Source organism: Durio zibethinus, chromosome 11 (genome assembly GCF_047325235.1).
Source record: "Durio zibethinus cultivar Kanyao isolate XHJ-2024 chromosome 11, ASM4732523v1, whole genome shotgun sequence".
Lineage (NCBI taxonomy): Eukaryota > Viridiplantae > Streptophyta > Magnoliopsida > Malvales > Malvaceae > Durio > Durio zibethinus.
Window position 1 is genome coordinate 20612561 of NC_143172.1, and position 23366 is coordinate 20635926.

General features: G+C 27.9%; 1 protein-coding gene across 2 annotated transcripts in view; it reads right to left on the minus strand.

Annotated features, from left to right (window-relative positions):
• Window positions 1-13699: 13699 nt before the first annotated feature.
• LOC111289544 (putative cyclic nucleotide-gated ion channel 20, chloroplastic) overlaps window positions 13700-23366 on the minus strand; it is a 32703-nt gene continuing 23036 nt past the window's right edge. For both annotated transcript variants that reach the window (XM_022880667.2, XM_022880668.2), the window contains 5 exons: window positions 18250-18327; window positions 17319-17448; window positions 15817-16063; window positions 15484-15646; window positions 13700-14015 (listed from right to left, as the gene is read on the minus strand). In XM_022880667.2, coding sequence (XP_022736402.1) covers window positions 13898-14015; window positions 15484-15646; window positions 15817-16063; window positions 17319-17448; window positions 18250-18327 — 736 coding nt within the window. In that variant the 3' untranslated portion in view covers window positions 13700-13897. The remainder of the gene's footprint in view (window positions 14016-15483; window positions 15647-15816; window positions 16064-17318; window positions 17449-18249; window positions 18328-23366) is intronic.

Here is a 23366-nt window from a genome sequence, read left to right on the forward strand (position 1 = left end):
ACACACGCTATATATATACATATACATATACATATACATATACACATATTAGTTTTTGGCACATGCATGATTTATGTGCAATTTTTATTTTTAAAAATTCAATTTAATAATTTTTTTGAATACTATGATAATAATGATAAATACTAACAATTTAACTTTGATTTTGGTATAATATAAGTAAAATTTGATAACTTTTGATATAATTTTTATTTTGATAACTTTTAATATGTTTTGGTAACTTTTGTTAAAAGTTTAATAACTTTTAATAAATTTTTTGTAATGTTCAATACCATTTTGGTAACATTCAATATTAGTTTAGCAATTTATGATATAATTTTTATAATCATTGATATAGTTTTAGTAATTTTTGATAAAATTTTGATAATCTCTTGATGTAATTTTTGTAAACTTTCAAATAACGTTGGTAACATATGATACACTTTTAATAATCATTGATAGAATTTGTATCATCATATATTTAACTATGAATTCTCGTAACAAAACGTAATTTCCATTTTAGCATAAGATAATTTTTTATATCATAACATTATTATTTCATTTAAATTTAAAATTTTTTACTATTTTTTTTAATTGAATGGATTCATGGTAAGTTTATTTTAGCCCCTTACAAAAAAAGTTCTAGTTCCGTTTGTACTAATAACTAGGATTTAACTCCTAACAACTTCAAGTATTTAAAAGTTATTAATTATTAAGAATTAAGATATCATTGATTTTTTTATTATGTTATTAATTATTTACTACTAAATTATGAATTATTTATTATTAAATTATCAATGATATACTATTAAATTGTTATTATTTACTATCGTATTATTGATAATTTACTACTAAATTGCTATAAATTTATTATAAAATTATAACCGATATACTACTAATTTATCGATAATTTACTACATGTTATCAATAATTAACTAATTTATTACTAAATTATCACTAATTTACAATTAAATTATTAGTGATTTCTTCTATGTTATTAATGATTTATTTCTAAGTTACCAATAACTTACTACTAAATTATCAATGATTTAGTATTATATTATTATGCATTTACTACTTAGGTTTTTATTATTTACTATAAAATTATTACAATTTATATCACTAATTTGTATTAAATTATCTATAATTTACTATTAAGTTTTCAATAATTTACTATTAATTTAATTTTAAGTTTTCAATGATTAACTACTAAATTATCATTGATTTACTACTTAGTTATTTACAATTTGCTATTAAGTTTATCAATTAATTACTATTAAACTAAAACTAATTTAGTATTAAATTATCACTAATTTACTATTAAGTTGTAATTGATTTATTATTAAGTTATCAATTATTAATTACTAAGTTATTACGTATTTTGAGCTATCTCTAATTTACTAATATGTTGTCATGCATTTACAATTATAAAATATAGAGTTTAAAAATCCAATAACAATATAAGATAATTTTTTTTTATATAATAACATTATTACTTTATTCAAACTTAGAATTTTTTTACTATTTTTTATTGAATATGTTCATGTTAGGTTTTTTCAAACTTGTTACTAACCAAAGTTAAATCCTAATGAACTTTAAATATAAAAAAGTTATCAATAATTGACAATTAATTTATCATTGATATAATATTATGTTGTCAGTAATTTATTACTAAATTATCAATGGTTTATTACTAATTTATGAATGGTCACCATTAAGGCATAAACAATCTACAATTAAATTGTTAATGATTTATTACTAAGTTATTGATGATTTATTATAAAGTTATAACTGATTTATTATTAATGTATCAATAATTTATTATAAAATTATCAATAATTAACTAATTTACTACTAAATTATCATTGATTTATAAATATGTTATTAATTAGTAATTTACTACTACGTTATTAGTAATTTATTATTAAGTTATCAATAATTTATTACTAAGTTATCAAAATTTTTTTATTATATTATACATTTACTATCATGTTATCATTGGTTTACAATTTAATTTTTGAATGTTTACTACAAAATTATTATTGATTTTCTATTAAATTATCAATGATTCACTATTAAGTTATCACTGATTTATATTAAATTATTTATGATTTATTATTAAGTTATTACTTGTTAACTATTATGTTATCAATTTTTCACTATGAAGTTATAATGATTTACTTTTAAGTTTTTAATAATTAATTACTAAATTATCAATTATTTATTACTAAATTATCACTTATTTACTATTAAGATAATCACTGATTTACTATTAAGATATTTATTATTTACTATATTAGTTAATTACTATTAATCTATTTCACTATTAAATTATCACTAATTCATTATTAAGTTATCATTGATTTATTATTAAGTTATCAATATTTAACTACTAAGTTATTATTTATTTTTTAGTTAGTTATCATTGATTTACTACTATGTTGTTATGTATTTGTAATTGTATTATAATTGATTTATTACTAAGTTGTTATACATTTACAATTTTGTTTTACTGATTTACTACTAAGTTATCAATTATTTACTATTAAATTATCATTATTTGCTATTAAATTATTACTAATTTACTACTAAATTATGCGTAATTTACTATTAAGTTATTATTTATTAACTATTAAGTTATCGATGATTATAAATCGATTATATTGTACTTTTAAGTTTTCAATAATTAATTATTAAGTTATTATATTATAATTAATCTACTACTAAGTTATTATGCATTTACTATTTATATTATCATTGATTTACAATTAAATTATCAATTATTAACTATTAAATTTCTTTAATTAACTATTAAATTATTATTAATTTACTATTAAGTTATCACTAATTAATTATTAAGTTATTGATGATTATTACTAAGTTATACCGATTTACTTTTAAGTTTTCAATTAATAATTACTAAGTTATCAATTATTTACTACTAAATTATTATTGATTTGCACCGATCTATCAACATTTTCTAGATATACTAAAAGAAGTTTAGGTCTGCAAAATCAAAGTTAGATGCGAGAGTAAAATTATAAGTAAGGAAGGTATAGACACTCTCACATCGCTCATTCTAAAAATAGTACCAATTAAATATATGTAATCCTTTAATATTGACAATGTGATCTTTTTTATATTTAAATTTAATTTTTTAAAATTTATTTATTAAAAACTTTTTTTGTTATGAAATCAGTATTTTTATTATTTCATATTCTATAAATTCTTTAACACTTTGACGAAATTTATAGAAAATCATTTTTTAGAAAATATTTTAAGAAAATTAACCATTCACAAAATTCTTTAAATTTCATCATAAAATATTTTATTTATTTATTAACAATGATTTTTAGAACATTTCGACTCTTTGACGAGATCGCAAAATTTATTAAATAGATTTTAGAATTATCCCGACTCTTCGGTAAGATCCTAAGAAATTTTAAACAAATTTAGAATCATCTCAACTTTTCTGAGAAATTCTAAATAAAATCATTTTTTATTTATGATAATTAAGAGATTAAATTAAATATTAAATTAAATTTTATTGTGATTATTTTATTTTATTGTTATTATTTACTATCTATTATTTTTATTATTTAAATGAATAATTTATTTAGTAAAAAAAATAAATTCTTTTGTTTTTTGTTGTGGATTATCCCAACTCTTTTGTGAAATTTAAAAAATATTTTTTTGTAGTAATTAAGAGATTTATTTAAAGAAACACTTTAATTTATTTTTATTTTTTATTTTTTTTATAATTTTTAAATAAATATTTATTTTAGTAAAAATAATTTTAAGATTATCCAAGCTCTATGGTGACATCCAAAAAGATATTTTACTTGTAATAATTAAAGAAAATCAAACTCTTTCAATTTTTTCTAAAATTACATTAAAAAAATTAACTTAAATAATTCATTAGTTTTCATATTATTATTATTGTTATTATTATTATTATTATTATTAGCAAAAATTACTTCTTAAATATCTTAATGCTTTGGTGAAATTTAAGCAACAAAATTTCAATTTCCTTAAATAGTTATTATTAATATTATTTTTATTTTTAAGATTTATGCGTATTATTTTTTTATTACGTCTATATTTTATTTTAATTCTATTTTTATGTTTTATTTATTTCTAAAAGAATGAATATTAATAATAATATAAAATAACAATAATATCATAAAAAAATAGCAAAAATCAAAATCAAAACTAAAAGTAAAAAGAAAAAAGAAAAGGAAAAACCTGCTAAACGGTTCAAGTCGCGTGTGGATCTTGCGCAGGTTGACATGGATCCGGCTCCAAAATGACATTGTTTCACTTAGCCTATAAAAGGTTTTTTTTTTTTAATTTTTCTCATTTCTCTTCTCACTTAAAAAAAAAAAAAAAAAAAACTTTTCTCTTTAGAAATCTAGCCCCCTCACCGACCATCGCTATTCTTAGTTTTCAATCAGTGGTCACTGTGCCATTGCTTGAAATTTCAATCAACATCAAAAAGTTGAAAAAAAAAATCTAGATTTTGACCTATTTCCCAGATTCATGTGGTCGAAAATTCAAACGGTTGTCAAAAAATTCATCTTTCCCAGATTTTGGTGACCTTAAAAAATTTTCAAAAAAATTCTTATAACAGCTTTTTTGATCTCTTAACCCTCTTTTCTAAAGTAGTTTTACCAAAAAAGTTTAAAATACCTAGGTTGAAAAATTTTTTTTGGTGTCTAGAAAAATTTTTTGCTGCTAGTTCATTTGAATAAGAGGATTGTGATAGTTTTGTTTTTTTTTTTTATTTTTTTACTTGTTTATATTCCCTCCCTTTTTAAAACCTAATGGCTTAACCCCCTCTCTGTTTGTTTTTTTTTTTTTTTTAGTATTCCTCTCTTTTGACTTCTATGTGTTTTTTTTTTTTTTTTTTGCTTGTTGGATGGCCCTATTTATAGAGCCTTTGACAGATCCAAATCTTAAAAGATCTGAGATTTTTTTATTAAAATATGCACACCATAGTTAGGCCAGTTGTCAGAGCTGTTGGCGATTGATCGTGATCTTAAACTTAGATGGCTTTCTAGCGAGCGATGCATGCTGGTGCATTCAATGCACCAAGACTTTTAATGTAGTTTGACTTCAGAGAAGAAATGACCATATGTAGAGAAAAAAACATAATAATAATAATAAGATTGAAAGGGAATCGGACAAAATGAGTATCTACATGTTCCTTAAAAATTATTGGTAAATTATCTTTTTTCTTAACAATTTAGGATTTTTTTATTATTTTATTATTTTTTAAGATTTTTGTTGTTTTAAGTATTTTTATAATTTAAGACATTATTTTAGGTGTTATTACATAGTTTAATTATTTTTTATATTTTATTTTTTTTATTTTGTAATTAATAATTCAATTCCTCTTTTTTTTTGCAAAATTTAGGAGCTTGCTTGTTAAACAACACTCTAATAATTCATTGACTACTAGCTTTTAGTTTGTTTTAATTATTAAATAATTATGATTTAGGGTTAGTAATTTTTTGAAATTTTGTTGAATTTGTGGAATTTAGGTATTTTGTGGAAATTGAGTTTTGTGAAATTTATATGATTACTATGAAAATTTTAAATTTTTGTTGAATTTGTGAAATTTGTGGAAATTGTGAAAATTGGAATTTATGAAATTATTATGAAAATTGAAAATTGTGGAACTTGTGAATTTATGAAATTATTGTGAAAATTATAAAGTGTGAATTTTTGTGGAAATTTTGGAGATTGTATAATTGTGAGTATTTGAAATTATTGTGAAAATTGAAATTTTGTTGAATTTAGTAGAATTTATGGAATTTTGAGAATTAATGTTTAATTTAATTAGGTTATATATATATATATAATTATGTGCTTATGAATTTTTTAAAATTCAATTAGGGTTGAGAATGGATAAGGATAGAAGTTGTAGGTATAATTGGTTAGATGCAAGTGGGTTATTAACAATAAGTTCTTGGCAAGAGTTAAAAAGTTTATCAATTTTGTATTTTCTCAAACGAAGTTTGTTAGTGGGGATAGAATTGAGTTTCCATGCAACAAATTTCAAAATAAATGATTCCATTGAGCGGATGATGTGTGTAACTGTCTTCATTATGATGGCTTTTTCATTGGTTACACAAATTGTTATCTTCATGGAAAAGTTGAACAAGGTCAATTATCAAGAAGTAAAGATCAAGAATTTCATCTAATGTGTCAAGTAGAAATAGAAAATTCATATCCCAAAATGGTTATGGATTCTTTAAATTTGAATTTGATTCAAATGAAAATTTTGGTAATGAGCCAAGATATGAGGAGGTACAATCGAATTATGGGGTATGAAACTTTTTTCTTTGATGAATGATGCAAATGAATTGTTGTGGTTAGGTTACACAAAGCACACAATATTATTTGTTGTATCTCAACTTTAAATTGTAAGTAAGAGTTTAACATGAGTGAAGCATGCTTTGGTCATCACATGGTGATGATAAAAGGTATGTTTCTAGAAGATGAAAATTTGTTGAAAAATTTTTCATGGTAGATTTTATGAAACTAAACTAAATATTGAATTATGATATAATACAAGTGTATTTTGATCTATGTGGATGATTTCCATGGGCTTAAAAATATAAACTTAGGCCTAAGACCTCGAAGGATCAATCTTTTAAAAGGAAAGATAGTTCTTCTATGACATGCTAAAGACCATTAGTGATGGATTGTAAAAATACAAAATTTTTAAAAAAGCATGAGCGATGGAAAATCCATCGCTAATGCCTTTTACCAACAGAATGTACAAAACTATTAATGAAATATTTTCCTTTCACTAATTCCCATTACCGATGGAACATTTTTTTTTAATTTTTCCAAAGTAAACAAAAAAATAATTTTGTTAGAAATTATTTGTTGCGACAAATTATTTAGGAGTAACGACAATAAATTCTGTTGCTAAAAATAATAGTATTAGCGATGGAATTGGACTTTAGGGATGGAACACAAATAACCGACCACAACTTTTTGAGAGTATTAGTGATGAATTTTTCATCACTAAAAAAAATTTCTGTCGCTAATACTACTATCTGCGACGAAAAGTTCCGTTACTATTAGTGTTATTTGTTGTAATTATATGGAGCTCTTTCCAAAGTTATTAACTCAAACTGATATCGAGAGGAGATTGTCAATCCCAACCCGTATTTTGTAGTTCTTTCCCTTCATCGATATGCAGATTTGCAAGCTATGGACACCAACGGAGGATTTTGGACTTTTTGATGCACTTGCCGAGACGGAATTTATGCAAAGCATGTTTTTCCTAAGGGATGACTTGAATTTGTCTATGCCAAAAACCTCAAAATCCATGATAAAGCTGTTGTTACAAGGAGAAAGACGTCGAAGCCGCAATTCTTTAGAGAATGGAAGTGAGAAGGGAAATTATGAGGTTAATTAATGGGTCTTGGATTGAGGTGGAGCATTTACATCTATAATGTGTGGCTTATAAGCATCAGCAAAATCAATTTGAAACAATTCAAAATTTAAATTGAGTATATATAATTTTTTAATTTTTAATTTAATTAAAAATAAAATAATATATATAATTGTAAAAATAAATAAACCTGACTTCATTTCAATACATTTTACAAAATCAACAACTTAACAATTATTTAAAACTTAAAATAATTGAATATAATCAAAATTTGAATTGAAATAGTAATCCAATTATAATTTAATATTTATTGTTTATCTTTCATAACAATTTAAAAATACCTTATATAAGTTTTTTTTTTTTTCATTCATCTTCAATATCTTATTTTTATTGTTTTTATGGTTGAATTAGTTAATTAATTTTTTTAAAATAATATTTCTAAAATAAAATTATAATTATAAATAATTAAATATACTTTTTTTATTTGGATCTAGAATTATTTAAATTCAGTTTTTTTTTTTTAAAGCATGCAACGTAATATATTTTTAGTTTCAATCTGCCTATTTTAATTATTTAGGCCTACACTTGTCTTGCTGTCGACTGGTTTATACTAATTAATTCGATCGGAATAATTGCTTCTTCATGTATGGAATTCGAGTAAAGGAGTGAATATACTTAAATTTTGTTTTGATTGATTTTTTTTTTAAATACAAAGCAAAACAGTTAAATAAATAAATAAATAAAAAGGTAAATAGCAAAAATTTTAGTATAAACTGTTTTAAAAATTTTAAATAGTTGAATTTCACATAAACTTTATATTTTTAATTTTAGTTGATTTAAATTGAAGTTGAAAATACATTAAAGATAAACTTGTTAATTAAAAAGTTCATAGGGGCATTTATAATTTAATTTTAATTGATTTAAATTAAATTTTAAAATAAATTAATAAAAGGCATTTACGGATAAATTTGTTAACTTAAAAATTTATAAAAGTATTTAGGTCCATCATTTTTAGCACTTATGGAGTTTACATTTTTATATATAAATAAATATAGAAATATAGATAGATGATATAAAAGAATAAGGATCCACTTATACTAATGTAATTCTTACATTTTTTTAATTCTTGAATCAAATTATTAAATTTAAAATATTATTTTAATTCAAATGAGTCATGATTTAATTTTCATCAAAGGGTCAAAACAAAGATAAGAGTTCTACTAATGTAAATGAATCCCTACTATATATATATAGAGAAAGAGGAAGAATCTAGTTACACCAGTATAAGTGTTGTACTCTTTTTTAACCTTTGAATTTTGATCAAATTAAATATTTTAAATCTTAGCCATTTTGATCTAAAAGTAAAAAAAAAAAAAAAATGTAACACCCACAATATTCATATAATATATGTTTCAAGTTAAGCTTTCAATTAATTTTCCGATTAAACTACTTAAATGTTGACAATTTGTTATAGGCTGTTTTTCCTTTGTCACTAATTAATTAATACTGATGGAACAATCAATCAATCGCTGGCCTTATTACTCAATTTTTTTGCTGATCAACTTGAGCAAATTATTCATAAATGCATTTGAGTTATTAAATTAAAAAAAAAAATTCAATAGCCTATATATCATCTTAAATTGCTTTGCCACAATTGTTGTTGATGTTTGTAATAAATATTATGCTCTATTCTTAATTAGTTTATTTGGCATTTTCCTTCACTTGAATAAATTTGGAAAGCATCATGTGTATTTGCAGGCAAATCTTTTTTTGAGATCACATAATGCCAATTAATATCTAAATTTTGTTCATTACACGAAAAAGAAAATAAACTTCTATGACTAATTAATTTTATTCAATTGTAAATAACTATAATTAATTTCCATTTTGCTTTTTTCATTGAAAAACTATAATATACTAAGAATATTATTTATTATAATTTTATGTGTAATTAAATTTTTAAAAAATATTGAAATTTTTTGTGAAATAGTTAAGAATGTTTTTTATTTATCTTTGGCTTGACCAAATAGAGTTATAATTTTTCATATACATGCACTCTTGGAAAACTCATTTTAAGCTTTTACATACTTATATATATATATAAAAAAAAAACCTCAATGGAGATTGTTGAATCGGTAAAAATCGAATACTTCGCTTATAAGAACTATATTTGATTTCTGTTATCACTAGTTCCTTTTGATGGACAATCTCTAAATGTATGCTCTTTTTAAAACCATTATGAAATAAAAAAGCCTTTTTAACCCTAAACTTTTTTCTACCAAAATTCTTTCACGAAAGTTAAAAGTTTATTTTTCGTAACCCTGTCTGACCCAATTTCTGGTTTATAAAGCAAAGCAAGCTTAGGAAAGAAAAGAAAAGAAAAACATATAATCATACTCGTACTGTAGTAACTTTTCTGCAAGTTTGTTCAGTTTTATTTGGTTTATTGCTTATAAATTATGTTATACATTCTAGTTGGCATTGAATATTGCACTATTATTTTGTATTAATGATTCCTAATGTTTACAAAACCATTATAATATATTATATAGTCCATTATCACATATAAAAAAAATCACATATAAAAATAATAATAATCATACAATTAGGTAAATAGAATAATTTAAAGATCATAGATTTATCATGTAAATTGATCTACTTTTTTCTATATATAATATAACTAGCAAGACGACGAAAGTTCACTTTAATAGCTATATATAATATAACTAGCAAAATGAAAAGAAATGTGTTGGCAACGACGAAAGAAAAAAGGTTGTTCGATATATATTTGCTTAAGCGAAAAAACAAAAAGAATCAGAGATCTACACAGCATATTTTTCTAGGAAACAGTTTCTCCAAGAAATATATAGTAATTGAGGTAATAAAATAAGCCTTCATTTTTTTCAAGTAAACAGATTCTCCAAGAAATATATATAGTAATTGAGGTAATAAAATAAGCCTTCTATTATAAAAGTTCACTTTAGTCCTTATGTTTTTCATAAAATTTCCTTTAAATATGCAGAAATAGACACACAGGCTTGATTTCAGTATTGTTTATTAAATATCTTGAAATTCTATGGAAATTTTCTAAAAGTTGCGACATCAAGTGAAAAAGCTTGTATAAATGTCGTTGGTTACCAATATTATTGCCAAACCTTCCATCGTTATGAGGGGCTAACTCCTCCTCTATATTTTTATAGGCAATTATTGTTCATGAACCTTCCTTGTTCACAAGGGCATAATATGCCAAAGTCATCATGAGATATACATGAAGTATTGACAATAAGATGGATGAAGCATATCCAAAATATGAAAAGCATACAATTAATGGTCGACGCCATTTTATCGCTTAAATCTTACAATTCTATGAATCATCTTTGCTCGTCAATGATATTTAATTACATTAAATGATTATTGTCGTTATTCATTGACTTTTTACTCGGCAAATATTGAGATCATATCTATTAAAATCATATCTATTAAACATCTAACTTAAAATCAATTGAAAGTTGAAAGATCTAACATGAATATATTACAAGATATTAAAAATTTATTATACGTGAGATAATTCACTTTAACAATATCCTTTTAAAAAATAAATCATGTGATCAACATATGTTGGTAAATACTAAATTTTTAATTTCAGTGATTAGAATTCAATTTCTAATAATATCAAATACTAAAAAGAAAAACAAATAACGTGTCAATTTAACTATCAAGAAAACATATTCACAAAATTTATGGTCCTAGGGGGCGTTATGACATTTCAATTGCTTGTTACAACCCGCCATGGTTGATTAATTAGGCAATACCTTGTTTCAAGGGTTCATTTAAAGCTGGTATTAATCGATTGTATTGCATCAGATTATGAGTGAAGCAACCAAAGAATGGTCTTCACTTCTAGCTTAAGGAGGAAGATAAGTGTTGCCAAGAGACGATGATTTCATGTGTAGTAGAACCCACCTGAAAACGAGATGGTTATTAAAGGAGATTGTCAACGTCAAATATAAATAAAGGGACAGCCTTATCATTCATCAGTCATCACCATTTTTCTATTGTTCAACTTGGCGATGGCATGTGATTTACAAACGTTGATTTTTGTTCTGTCCACCCAAGTTTTGTATTTGGCTGTATATTTTTCATTCTTGATTCTTCTAAGCTCGAGTTCCTTGCCCTTGCCGTTGATGATAGCATGACCCAAAGCGGTTTTTTAATATTATGCTAAGTAGTGTTGTCACACATTTGTTAAATAAGTTGAACCTGTCATTAATAATCAGTTGATTTTAAATTGGATGTGTAACATATTTTTTGAATTTTTTTGAAAAGTAATGAAAGTTGAATCATGCATGCATGGATAAAAATGAACATTTTCAAAGCTTTGAAAAGCAGAAAGTACGGCTCCAATATTTTTGAATAATATTTACAGTGAGCTTTGGTGATGATGATGAAAATGAAGAAACACAAAAGAAAGTAGGTTAAGAAAGTGGAAAGTTAACCTAACAAAGAAGGTGATGATCGATCGAAGGGCGTGTACTTTGAATACTGCAATGAAACAGATGGTCCAGCTAGCTCTCTACGCCTTTTAATCCTCGCATTAATTCTTACCATCTTTCAGCTCTTGACGTTGATTACTTCAATTTTATCTCCACGACATCGTTAGATTTTGCAAGCAACCTAACATTTAATTTCATCTATTCATTTTCATATTCATACCGTACTCAGTTGCCAGGTAATTAGGCATATATATGTCCATTTTTTTTTTACCTTTTACAAACAATAAAAATAATGATGGAAGTTATTTGATCATGATTAATCTTCAAGGTTTTTTGTTTTCAAAATTTACAAAATAAAAAAGAAAGGATTGATTCTCGAGGGGTTGGTGACATTTTGCCTTTGAGAGGAGACGGATGCATACTTGAATTAAATTTGGACGATGAGCAATATAATAGGAGATTGTTGAAATCAATATATATGTATATATATATATATATATATATATAAACATGTATATATGTATGTACTATATATAGAAGTATGCGACCTGCAAATCCGATCTAACAAATTTATATGCAATTTCTGTGATGTTATCTTAGGTGTGTGTGTATCTATGTATATTGAATTTTTGTCAAGGGATTAAATCAATGTAATTTTGATCGAAGCATATTAATTAATTAAGCTTCTCCTACTTAGTAAATTAAACTTTATTCTATTATATATATACTTGAAACTGTTAAATATTGAATCTGATCACTAAAATTAAAATTTTAATATTCTAACAATTGTTAGCACTAATTTATTTGATTTGATTATGTTATGTTCTGACCATATAATTTTGCTAATGCTCACTTTAAGGATGAAGGGTATTAAAATGAATATGACCTCAAGGTAGAGTATTTCATTTTTAATGTAAAATTTTTTGTAGCAGGAGGATTTCTTCAAATTTTGAATTATTTGTTTTAGATGTATTTCAAGAAAAATTATTTAATATACTAAAATTTTTTTTATTCTAAAAGCGGAGTTAAAAAATTAACACATCTTATTTTTTAATATACCTAAAAGATACTTGTAAAGTCTACAAGCTTTACTATCAATGCATTTGATAATTTCTTTATATCCTAATCCCATGACCGTGTAGTGAAAATGGGAAGCTTCCATGCACTTCTTCCAGCTGCGTGAATTAAGGCAGATAGGTAAACATTACTAATATTTTTAATGAATTCACAACGCCCAATCTAACAATCCAATAATTTCAATTTCATTGCTTAGCCAAGCCTGAATCTGAATCACAATTCAAAATCAAAACCAAAACACAGCATCTTACCGTATGGCCTATAGTTATTGGGGGTCGGCATAAATTAATGGTAATACGTAACAAACTTCAAGAGTCCATCCCGGAATTCCTTGTTCATACTTTAATGTAAAAGCCTCTCCTGTCTCAAACCAATCATGTCAAACTTATTGGATGCCTTCAAATCCTCAGATTCAATATTTAGCCTACCAATGGTTGCCATCATTAATAGGTTGGGGAGGGATGGGTAGGACGTAACTTGGACAAGAAATATCCTCTGTTCACAAACTGCAATTTAAGATCAACAACTAAATTTTTCGTATAAATAAATTACTCAAAAAGGAACTACAACAGCGACAACTGTCCTGTCCTTCACTTACATTGATGATCCCAAATGAAAATTTCATAGCTTCGTATAAATTTACATGAAATTTTCACATGCTATGACTTGGGACCTTTGAAATGGGATTACATACGCATCTTACATATATTAACTACATATAAAAATCTGAACTCTGCATCTTGTAGATCATTTATTTTTTTCTCCATCTCAACAGACAACAGCCACAGATGCTAAAACTTGAGATAATCCTAACCGTCATAAGTTACAACAAATTTCATTCAAACATGGCCACCTATTTAATAGTCTTAGCGGTATTACATAAGAACCTTACATTTTTACAGTGCAAAAGCTGAAAAAACTATCCTGAAGAATGACCTGTTTGAGAGGTGTCAGCATGATTAAGACGTTTTTTCCGGTATCTCCATGCTACTTGAATATGGTTAGCAGCAACGCTTCTCCAATAGGGTGATTCATACCTGTTACAAGGACAATTTCGTCATGTATGAATAGAGAAATACAAAATCAGCTTCTAATTAAGAGTCCAACATCATTCCTAGCTCTTAACCATAAAATGTGCCCCTAATTGACCTAAAGGGCAGAATTTACATACTGTAACTTTTAGTAGAAACTGGGGGAATGCATGTTTTTATGGAGGTCATGATTGATGAACTCCATCTCCCTAACTGGAAATTGAAGCCATTAAGGCAATAGATCTGAATTGTTATTAAGATATTAACTTTCATGACCATATGCGATCTGCACCACCAAATTGAACTCAACTAGAGAGATAATGATATATATCATGGAAGGTTCAAGCAAAACCATTGAATGATCAAATGACATTTACTTTCCCAAATTTTGAAATGCCTGTTGCAGTAGGTAGTAAATACAGTGGCTATTCCATATCCTTCACTGGAAAGTGGAAATTGAAACCAACGAAGGCAACAGATAGTGAATTGGTAATAAGATATTAACTTTCATGACTGTATGTGATGTTGCTACCACCAAATTCAGCCCAACAAGAAAGATAATGATATAGATCATGAAAATTTCAAATAACATTCCATTGAATGGTCAAGTGTTATTTACATCCACAAATTTTGAAATGCCTATGGCAGTAAGTAGTAAAAACAGTAGCAATTATTAGTTCACTTCTATAACGACCAACCCAACTACTAAAACAATTGATAACCGGGAAAACTGAGGCTTTAAATTGCAGGGATGTAAAAACATTTCATCTGCTTAGATTTGAGAGGGCAGTACAAAACTCATACCCTAGTTTTCTACGTACAAACAGAAAAAGCAAGAAATTGACATAGTAGAAGCTGTGGAGGACCTGTAGTTTCTGAATGTGAAATTCATAAGAGTAAGATTTTAGAGCCTTTTATGAACAGCCCAAGGAATGAAGAATTGAGCTACCAAGAGAATGGTAAAGAATGCACAAGAATCTCTAACTTGTGAATATTCTCTGTTGCTATTTAAATAATCAGAAAAATATCAGTTATTCATTCTTTTGGGGATACGCTGTATGGCCTAACAGCAAATAAAGTGAAAGGACGCCAAAGATTAACATCATTGTGCTAATTTAGGTTTACACCATAAGTTTCATTTCTAAGAAAAGAAGTCATGGCTCAACAGTCACAACAATCACTCAAACGTCCTAAATGACAGCCATGTGAATCATGATTTTTTTAATAAAGAAAAAAAACCTTCACCAATAAATTTAAAACTTGTCTTAACTCCACACATAAAATTTTGAATGTACTTAGTACTGTTAAAAAAGGTTTAGAACAAGTGAGAGTTCCAAATTAGATGCCTAACTTGAGGAAAGTAACCTAAAAGTTAAAGTCAACATGCATGTGCTTGTCCAAGCTTAAAAAAAAAAAAAAACAGAAAGAAAGAAATATGCAAACTTATTTATGAAACTATTGACATGAAAATAACCTTATGGCCCCTTGAACACGAGGATTGCGCAAGAACCTAGCGAAAAGACTGGTAACTTCTTCTATGTCTGCAGCCCGAAGGGAAAATGCTTCTACGTTTGTCAGGCACATAACTCTTCGGTTACTAAGCAATCTCTGTCCAGGAATCCTGATTTTCTTGCCATCTGCAACAGAAATCATGTTGATAAAATATCTTTAGCTTGCAGATCATGAATTCTACGGCCTAAAACACTATTACTTTAAAGTCCAGCATGATAACAATTTGAAAATATTTAAGCATCTAGAAAATGCACCAAAGTAAATGTCAGTTTCAAGTTAGGTATCATTATAATACCTCTGTTTACTGAAGAATGCTCAAGACACCATGTTAGAAGCTCCTCACCACAAACATCCCCTTCAGATAAGGGATCCATGATTCCATTTTCTCCATCACTTACCATTTTCCCACGCACAATAAAAACCATCTTTTCAATCAGACTACCAGGAGACAACACGTTGCTTCCTTTAATATAGGTCTTTTGTCTTAACCTCTTGCAGATGGCATCTAAAATAGGATCATCCATAAGAGCAAAAATACGAACCTGCAGAATGAAACATTTTCCAAATCTCTGAAAGAACATCTCAGTTGTTATAATGTCATTAATCAACACAATCCCAGTAATGTTATGCTGCTAACCATCATTTGCAGGTAGAAGTTCTTAGTAGAAGAAACCTGGTAAATGATGTTTCTAACACAAGATTTATAGAAGTCATCACCACAATTGATGTTTTTAAGAAGGATGAAAAAAAAAAAAAAAAACACTACCCATTTCCATAGGCCCATGGAGTAGCATACTTCCATAAATTAAAGCTATTGGAGCTAACTCAGTTTTCTGGGTTTATCATGACAGACTTTTGGTCAGCCACAACATTTTCCAAAAGATGTGAACCAAATAACATTTAGGTCCTGACCAGAAATAAGAAAAAAACATACAGGCCATTGTTAACAAGTAAATACATGTGAACAAATACTGATTAAAGTTTAGAAGACATTAGCTCATGCTACTAATATGAGAATCCATCATAAAGGAGAAGCCTAATTAAGAAGGAAGAATGCTGAGTTCAGTAACCATCAGACAAGTTCCGGTTTCTCAAAAAGAAAATTAAGGAAAATATGTAAAACATGGTACCAGCAGTGATATAATATATTTTGTTAGCATACCACCTTCTGGAGTAAGCAATTATCCCTTGATACAACAGGACTAACTGTTACAAAGTTGTTATCATCTTTACAAAATATAAAATACGTAAAAAATGAAAAACAAACTACATAAAATATTTTGATGTGCATGTTTGGACAAATTAACCGAATTAGAAAAGGTCTGGAAGATCACTTGATGATATATAAAGTATATTTGTAGCATAAGAGGCAAATTTTTAAATTTATATCCTTCAGTAATAATCGACTAAAACTATTACATACAACCAATATTAATGCAAAAGAAAATGTATTTACGAGTCTAAGGCACAATGAGCACACAGATTAGTTAATCTATTAGCTATCAGCAAAGTTAACCAGATATATTTAGTATTATTCACATGTATATACAAGCACTTATCATTCATGTGTCAATTAAAAAGATAGATTTTGGCTTTCTGCAAATTAGTATCGGTCTGCTTCAAAAAGATAAGCCAACTTATTTTCATACGAGGACAAGTAGGAGGATATGTTTCAAAGGATTTTCCAAGTACGATATTTTGCAGCATGGAGACAGTAAACAGTTTAATTGTGTTTATTAAACCTTCAGTACACAGAAAAGAGCATTATTCATTTCATTCAGAGATTATGAAATTCACTTTCTTAACAAACTTGAAGAGATGGCGTCTTATATCTCTCTGAAGGTCTTCGGGTAAGTTCTCAAGAAGCATTTCTTCATTTACGCCTCTTGTGGCAGACCAATTATATCGTTCAGCCTCTCGTACGTTCCTACACAGCAATTTAGATGATTAATTCTAAATAACTATCACATGTTTAAACATGATGCCAAAAGTAGGTTTTGCTTGAAGCCAGTCGTCCAAAAGGCAGCAGCCTCTAAGGGAAGATCAAACTGCCAACTAAAAACCATGATGCAATGTGACAAGGCATACCGACAAATATATCCTAGTGCAGGATAATAGATCTATCACAATAAATTTTTACATTTTTGACCAAGAGAAAGAGAAATCACATGAACACCACAAGTCCAACAAAGAGATAACAAATGAGATAATGGTAATTAAGTATAATTTGCAACCACTGGCAAAAGGGCCTAACATTTGAGACAGTTGAAGAACTTAAATAGCACATCTCAAACATATTTCTCTTCTAGATGGGACTCCACTTACAAACACAAGTCAATGCAGATCTATCACAGTAATTGCACCTTATTTTTTTAGTACATATGATTTTAGGCTTCAGAATGAGAGGTATACACAATAATTGTACCTTGTATTTGTACAAAAATTTAAAAATAAATTTTTCAGAAAATTGGGCATTATAGGTGATAAATCTTATTCTCATATACTCTTTCATGTGTAATGATTAAAGAACTTGTGAAAAACTGGGCTTCATAGGTGGTGCTAGACGCGATGTACACTATTGTGTAGCAAAAACAGAAACCAGGAGAGTATATCAAGAAATAAGACCACATTTTAATTCTCTTTTACAAAAGAAAAATGTAAAGAGATAATGAGAATGAATGCAAAAAGAGGTAAAAAAGAGAAAGAACAAAAAAATGAACCCACTTACCTTCTTAGTTCTTCTGGCAAGCGCCGATGACTCATCCATTGCTCCACATCACGACGTCTTAGTGACATTTCTAACCTCCTGGAAAGAAAATAAAATTTATCAAGCAAAGCCAAATGGTAATTAAACTAATAAACGAATCTATCAAGCTCTTGCAACGGTTAAAACATGAGACTCAAACTTGGAGTTCTATGGTCCAAATCATGTGATGGGAGGAATGGGATTTATGGGATGATGGGAAAGTGCTGGACTATTCTGTAGCCTGAGATTATATATATCAAAAACATATAGGATACAAAATGAGGCTTGGACTTTGGTATATGGGCGTTTTCTGCACTTATCACAAGCATTTTTTAATTTTCTTTCTTAAAACTTTACAAGAGGTTTGTTGATAGGCCAATAGTGAGGGATAAAGATTCAGTAGGTGTAACATTTATCAAATTTGAGTACACATTTCTTGTAATCTCAAATCTTAATTGGAGTATAGTGAAATTCCACCATTATCAACCATTGATGTAGGCTACCAAGGGGGCCTAAGATTTGGCACGTTCTACTAATTTGGTTTTGCTTGTTGTCCTTGATACACTGATTAGTATCATTTGGGTTTGTTGAGTTTTATAGCATCTTAGTTAGGGTGAGTTTTAGATGTACTAGAATTTGGTCGCAATTAGCTAACATTACATCGAGTTGAAAAATGTTCGGTCAGGTTTCTCCCAGATCTTCTTTGGAAGAGACTTGGAATATTTTTCCAACTTAAAATACAAGTAACACCTAGTGAGACTATTTGGATAGCTTGCTAGTTCAGGTTTTTAACCATTGTGCTTAGCATTTAGCAAGACTACTTTGGCAGCCTATTTTGATTCTGTAGTTCATAACTACATGAATAAACTTTTGAGTTGCTTTGACAGTCATGATCAAGTCAGAGAGAGATGATAGAGGATCCAAGGAGCCTTTAAAGTTTATAGCCATTAAATATTTCTTACTATTATGATTTTGTATTACTGAGTAGGTATTGTCTAGATGTATTTTTGACAAGTAATGTTTTGGATTACTGAAACCTTACGAGATGAATTCTCTTTTCTATTGCTTCATCATTAAGTAAAGATGAAGGAGTCTAGCTAGCACCTCTTAAGTGGTAACCTACTAAGGACTAGTCTCCTTATGACTCCTATGTAAAGTAATGTAATCTTTCTCTAGGAGTTAGTTTTGAGAACTTATTGCCAGTCATACTATTAACAAGTGTGGTGAGATGCCATACTAATTGTCATGGCAGTCCACAAAAAGTTTCTAAATTGCTATCATAGTCAAGTGTGGTGAGATGCCATAGTAATTATGGGGTGAGTCCACAAAAGTTTCTAATTGTGCCCAAAGTGTTTCTATTGTTCTTACTCTCAATATAAATCACTACTTTGCAGCATTATAATCTTTTAAATTCCTGACCAGGCCAGCTAGTTAGAACAGGAATTATTGAGGCATTCAATCTAATCAACCCCTTGAGACTAGACAAGGCCAAAATCGAGAAGTTTGCATAAAATCGAGTTTGACCCATTCGGTTTAGAGGTGTAAATGAACCGAATATGAACGAATTTTGTTATGTTAGCGATCTGTTTGTTTAATTAACAAAAGTTAAAATACTGTTCATGATCGTTTGTTAAGCTTTATAAACAAACATAAACAAACAAAAACCGAGCATGTTCCTGTGTCACGAACCTAAAGAGGAGTCTTGAATCCCACATCAGCTGTGTACTAGAGTTAGCCATGGGATAAAAAGGTTCACACTACCTCCTCCTTGTGATACGCCTTTTATAAGACAAAATCATGAGGCCAGAAGAGCCAGAACGGACAATACCTCACAAGGGTATGAACCGTGACAGTCAGGCTGATATGGGACGCCGGATGAGTGGATGCCTAGGTCCTAGAACCACACGGGCCTAAAGGTTGAGTCTTGGCCTATAACAAGTGGTATTAGAGCCAGCTCTGGGGTACTAGCGATGTGCCACCGATAACAGTGGGCCCTCATTGGAGTAGGAGAAGATGTCACGGACCTAAGGAGGAGTTCTGAATCCTACATCGGCTGCGGTTGTGTGCTAGAGCTAGCCATGGGATATAAGGGTTCACACTACCTCCTTCTTGTGAAGCACCTTTTGCAGGACAAATTGTAAGGCTAGAGGGGTCAAAACAGACAATACCTCACAAGGGTGTGAACCGTGACTCTGGGACGCCAGATGAGTGGATGCCCAGGTCCTAAAGCCACATAAGCCTAGAGGTTGAGTCTCAGCCTGTGACACTTGAACTATTCGTCAAACACTCCATTAGTTTACACTTTGAGGTGCAAATGAACCGAGCATGAACAAATTTTGTTATGTTCGTAATCTGTTGGTTTAATTAACCAAATGCTAAAATGTTGTTCATTATGGTTTGTTAAGCTTAACAAACAAATATAAACAAATTGAAATCGAGCTTATTAATAAATTCTTAGTCGAATGTTTTATTCGTTCACACTCCTAATTCAATTGAATTAGATAACTAAAAATATAAAAAACCCTTGGAAGTTTAAGTCTTGACCATGTTAGCCCCATATTATCATTCCTAATAATAAATCTTCTATTTCTTTATCATATATCTTGATCTTAATATAATTAGGGAGTATAGAAGAAAATGTGAGCCTGGTATTATGGTAAGACATCAAAAGAAATATTGAGAGTTTGAAAAGTAAAAAAGTTGTGTAGGATTTGATGATGAGGATGTTTGAGAAGAGATCTGGTCTAAAACTATGAAAGATAAAAACCAACAAAAGCAGCAGATAGAGAAAACCAATAAAGAAAAATTTTAGCTTCACTCAAGTTCAACAAAACAAAGGAAGAGAAAAAGAATCGAATAAATAAATAAAGGAGTAAATAGAAATGGTTAAAAAATAAAAAAGGAAAGTGGAAAGACACTTTATTGAGTTGAAAAATCAAATGACAACAAAGAGGCATGCTTTGAGAGACATGAACTTAGAAAAGACAATCGAATGGGTAGATCACTCTCCATCTTTAGATTCTTATATTATATTCATCTCCGCACTCATACACAATGAGTATTTTAAATTTATTCCTATCCCTATACACATGGGTATTCAATGGATATGAGTAATCCTTATACCCATAGCTAAATAATAATAATAATAATAATAAATAATAAAAAAATTTTAGTTTTTTTTATTTTGTATATTTAAGTAATTTTTTTATAAATATATATTAATATATATTTTTTCAATAAAAATATATTCATTTTTATTAATCTAAACTAATAATTTATATTATTTAATAAAAAATCTATATATTAAATATATATATAAATATATATGTAGGGTATGGATACGAGTACGGGACAAGTCCCATATTAACATCCCCATCCTCATACTTAATAAAAATTTAAAATCATACCATCCCCATATTTACAATATAATACCTATCCCCATTCGGATAAAAAATAGGATTCCTCATTGAGTATGGGTAAAATTGACATCTCTAATTACTTTCAACTTTTTAAAATCCTCTTCTATAGTTGAATTGGTTGAAGCATCAACTACTAGGCCTAACGGGTCATTTGTCGATCTAGTTTTTAAAACATTGCCTAAAACCCTAATAACAATAAAATTACAAAATGTAACCCTAGAATACGATAATACAAGAAATTACAACACAACCAATGAAAATAGGATAGAAATTAAATATATCCTATGCACTTTTACTTCTTCATTGAACATCTCTTTGTTTTGTGTCATTCACCACAACTCACAAGTGAATGACGAAAAATTGTTCACATTTACAAACTAGTAAGCCTTTCACACAACGATAAAAAATGGGATCTATCAGGGACATATATACATGGAAACCCTCATATGTGTATGGTTACTTCTATCGGTGTAGTTCCATTCAACTCAAGATTTAGCTTTTCTCCCCTACATAGTACATGATCGTTTTTTGGGCCACCATACATTTGCATCAATAAATAAAATTATCTACCACCTTTTTTATAATAAAATGTACTTATGGTGCTTTCTAATAATGCATTGAAAAGGGTGAATTGGGGTTATTTAAATCCATGAATGGCCATTAATATCTTCCATTTAAATGGTTTCTCGATATTGAAATCACAAAGGGTAAGTCAACTATTCCAACAAATATGACCTTTATTTTACGATTGTTATATGGGTTAATGTCATTAATGGTCCTTAAACTTTAGTGAAATGTTCAATGTGGTACCTGAACTTAAAAAATCTCTAGTGTGATACCTAAACTATGAATCTGTTAACTAATATGGTACTTAAAAATTATTTATCTGGCACGTATCATCATTTAAAACTAGCCATGTTAGGAGGGTACCACTTTAGTTAATAGATTCATAGTTAGGTACCACATTGAATATTTTACTATAGTTTAGGAGCCATTCATGACATTAACCCTTGTTATATTTTATGTTTAACTAGACAAATTCCTCATTCAAATTAGTTCAAATAACAAGTTATAGTCTATTTAAAATTGTGTAGAGCACAAGTTTGTGGAGTGTAAAAGCTGATTAGAGAAAATAAGTGAAAAGAGCTAGAGATAAAGGAGAGATAGAGTAAACGACCCGGCCTAGCATCTTTTCATAATTATAATTTTTGTGCTAATTGGTGGCATTGATGATAATAGTGATGTGCTATTGAAGGATTACACTAAAGAAAGAACAACTGTTTTAGTTATAACATGGTCTAATGAGCGAACAAACGTATAAAATACTAACCGATCAACGAGCTGTTTTGCAAGGTCAAGCCTATGCCTAATGTGCATCTATCATTAGTATGGTATATTTGCTTAAGCAAGTCCTGATAAAGGAAACCAAGGATCATTTGTACACTGACTAAATCAAAACAAAATGAAAAGTCATGAATAATGCAACATTTATTCAGTAAATATTGGGCATGGAAAAGGATGAGGAGGGGCAAGGATAACTTTTACAACGACTATTAACAAGTTCCAAAAATATCTTTCACGATAATGTTAAGCCGAAGAGTTGTATCAACTCCTTGTTGCACAAGTCATGTTGATGCAAGAATTAAAGATCGTTGATTTCATCATTAAATATGAGGATAT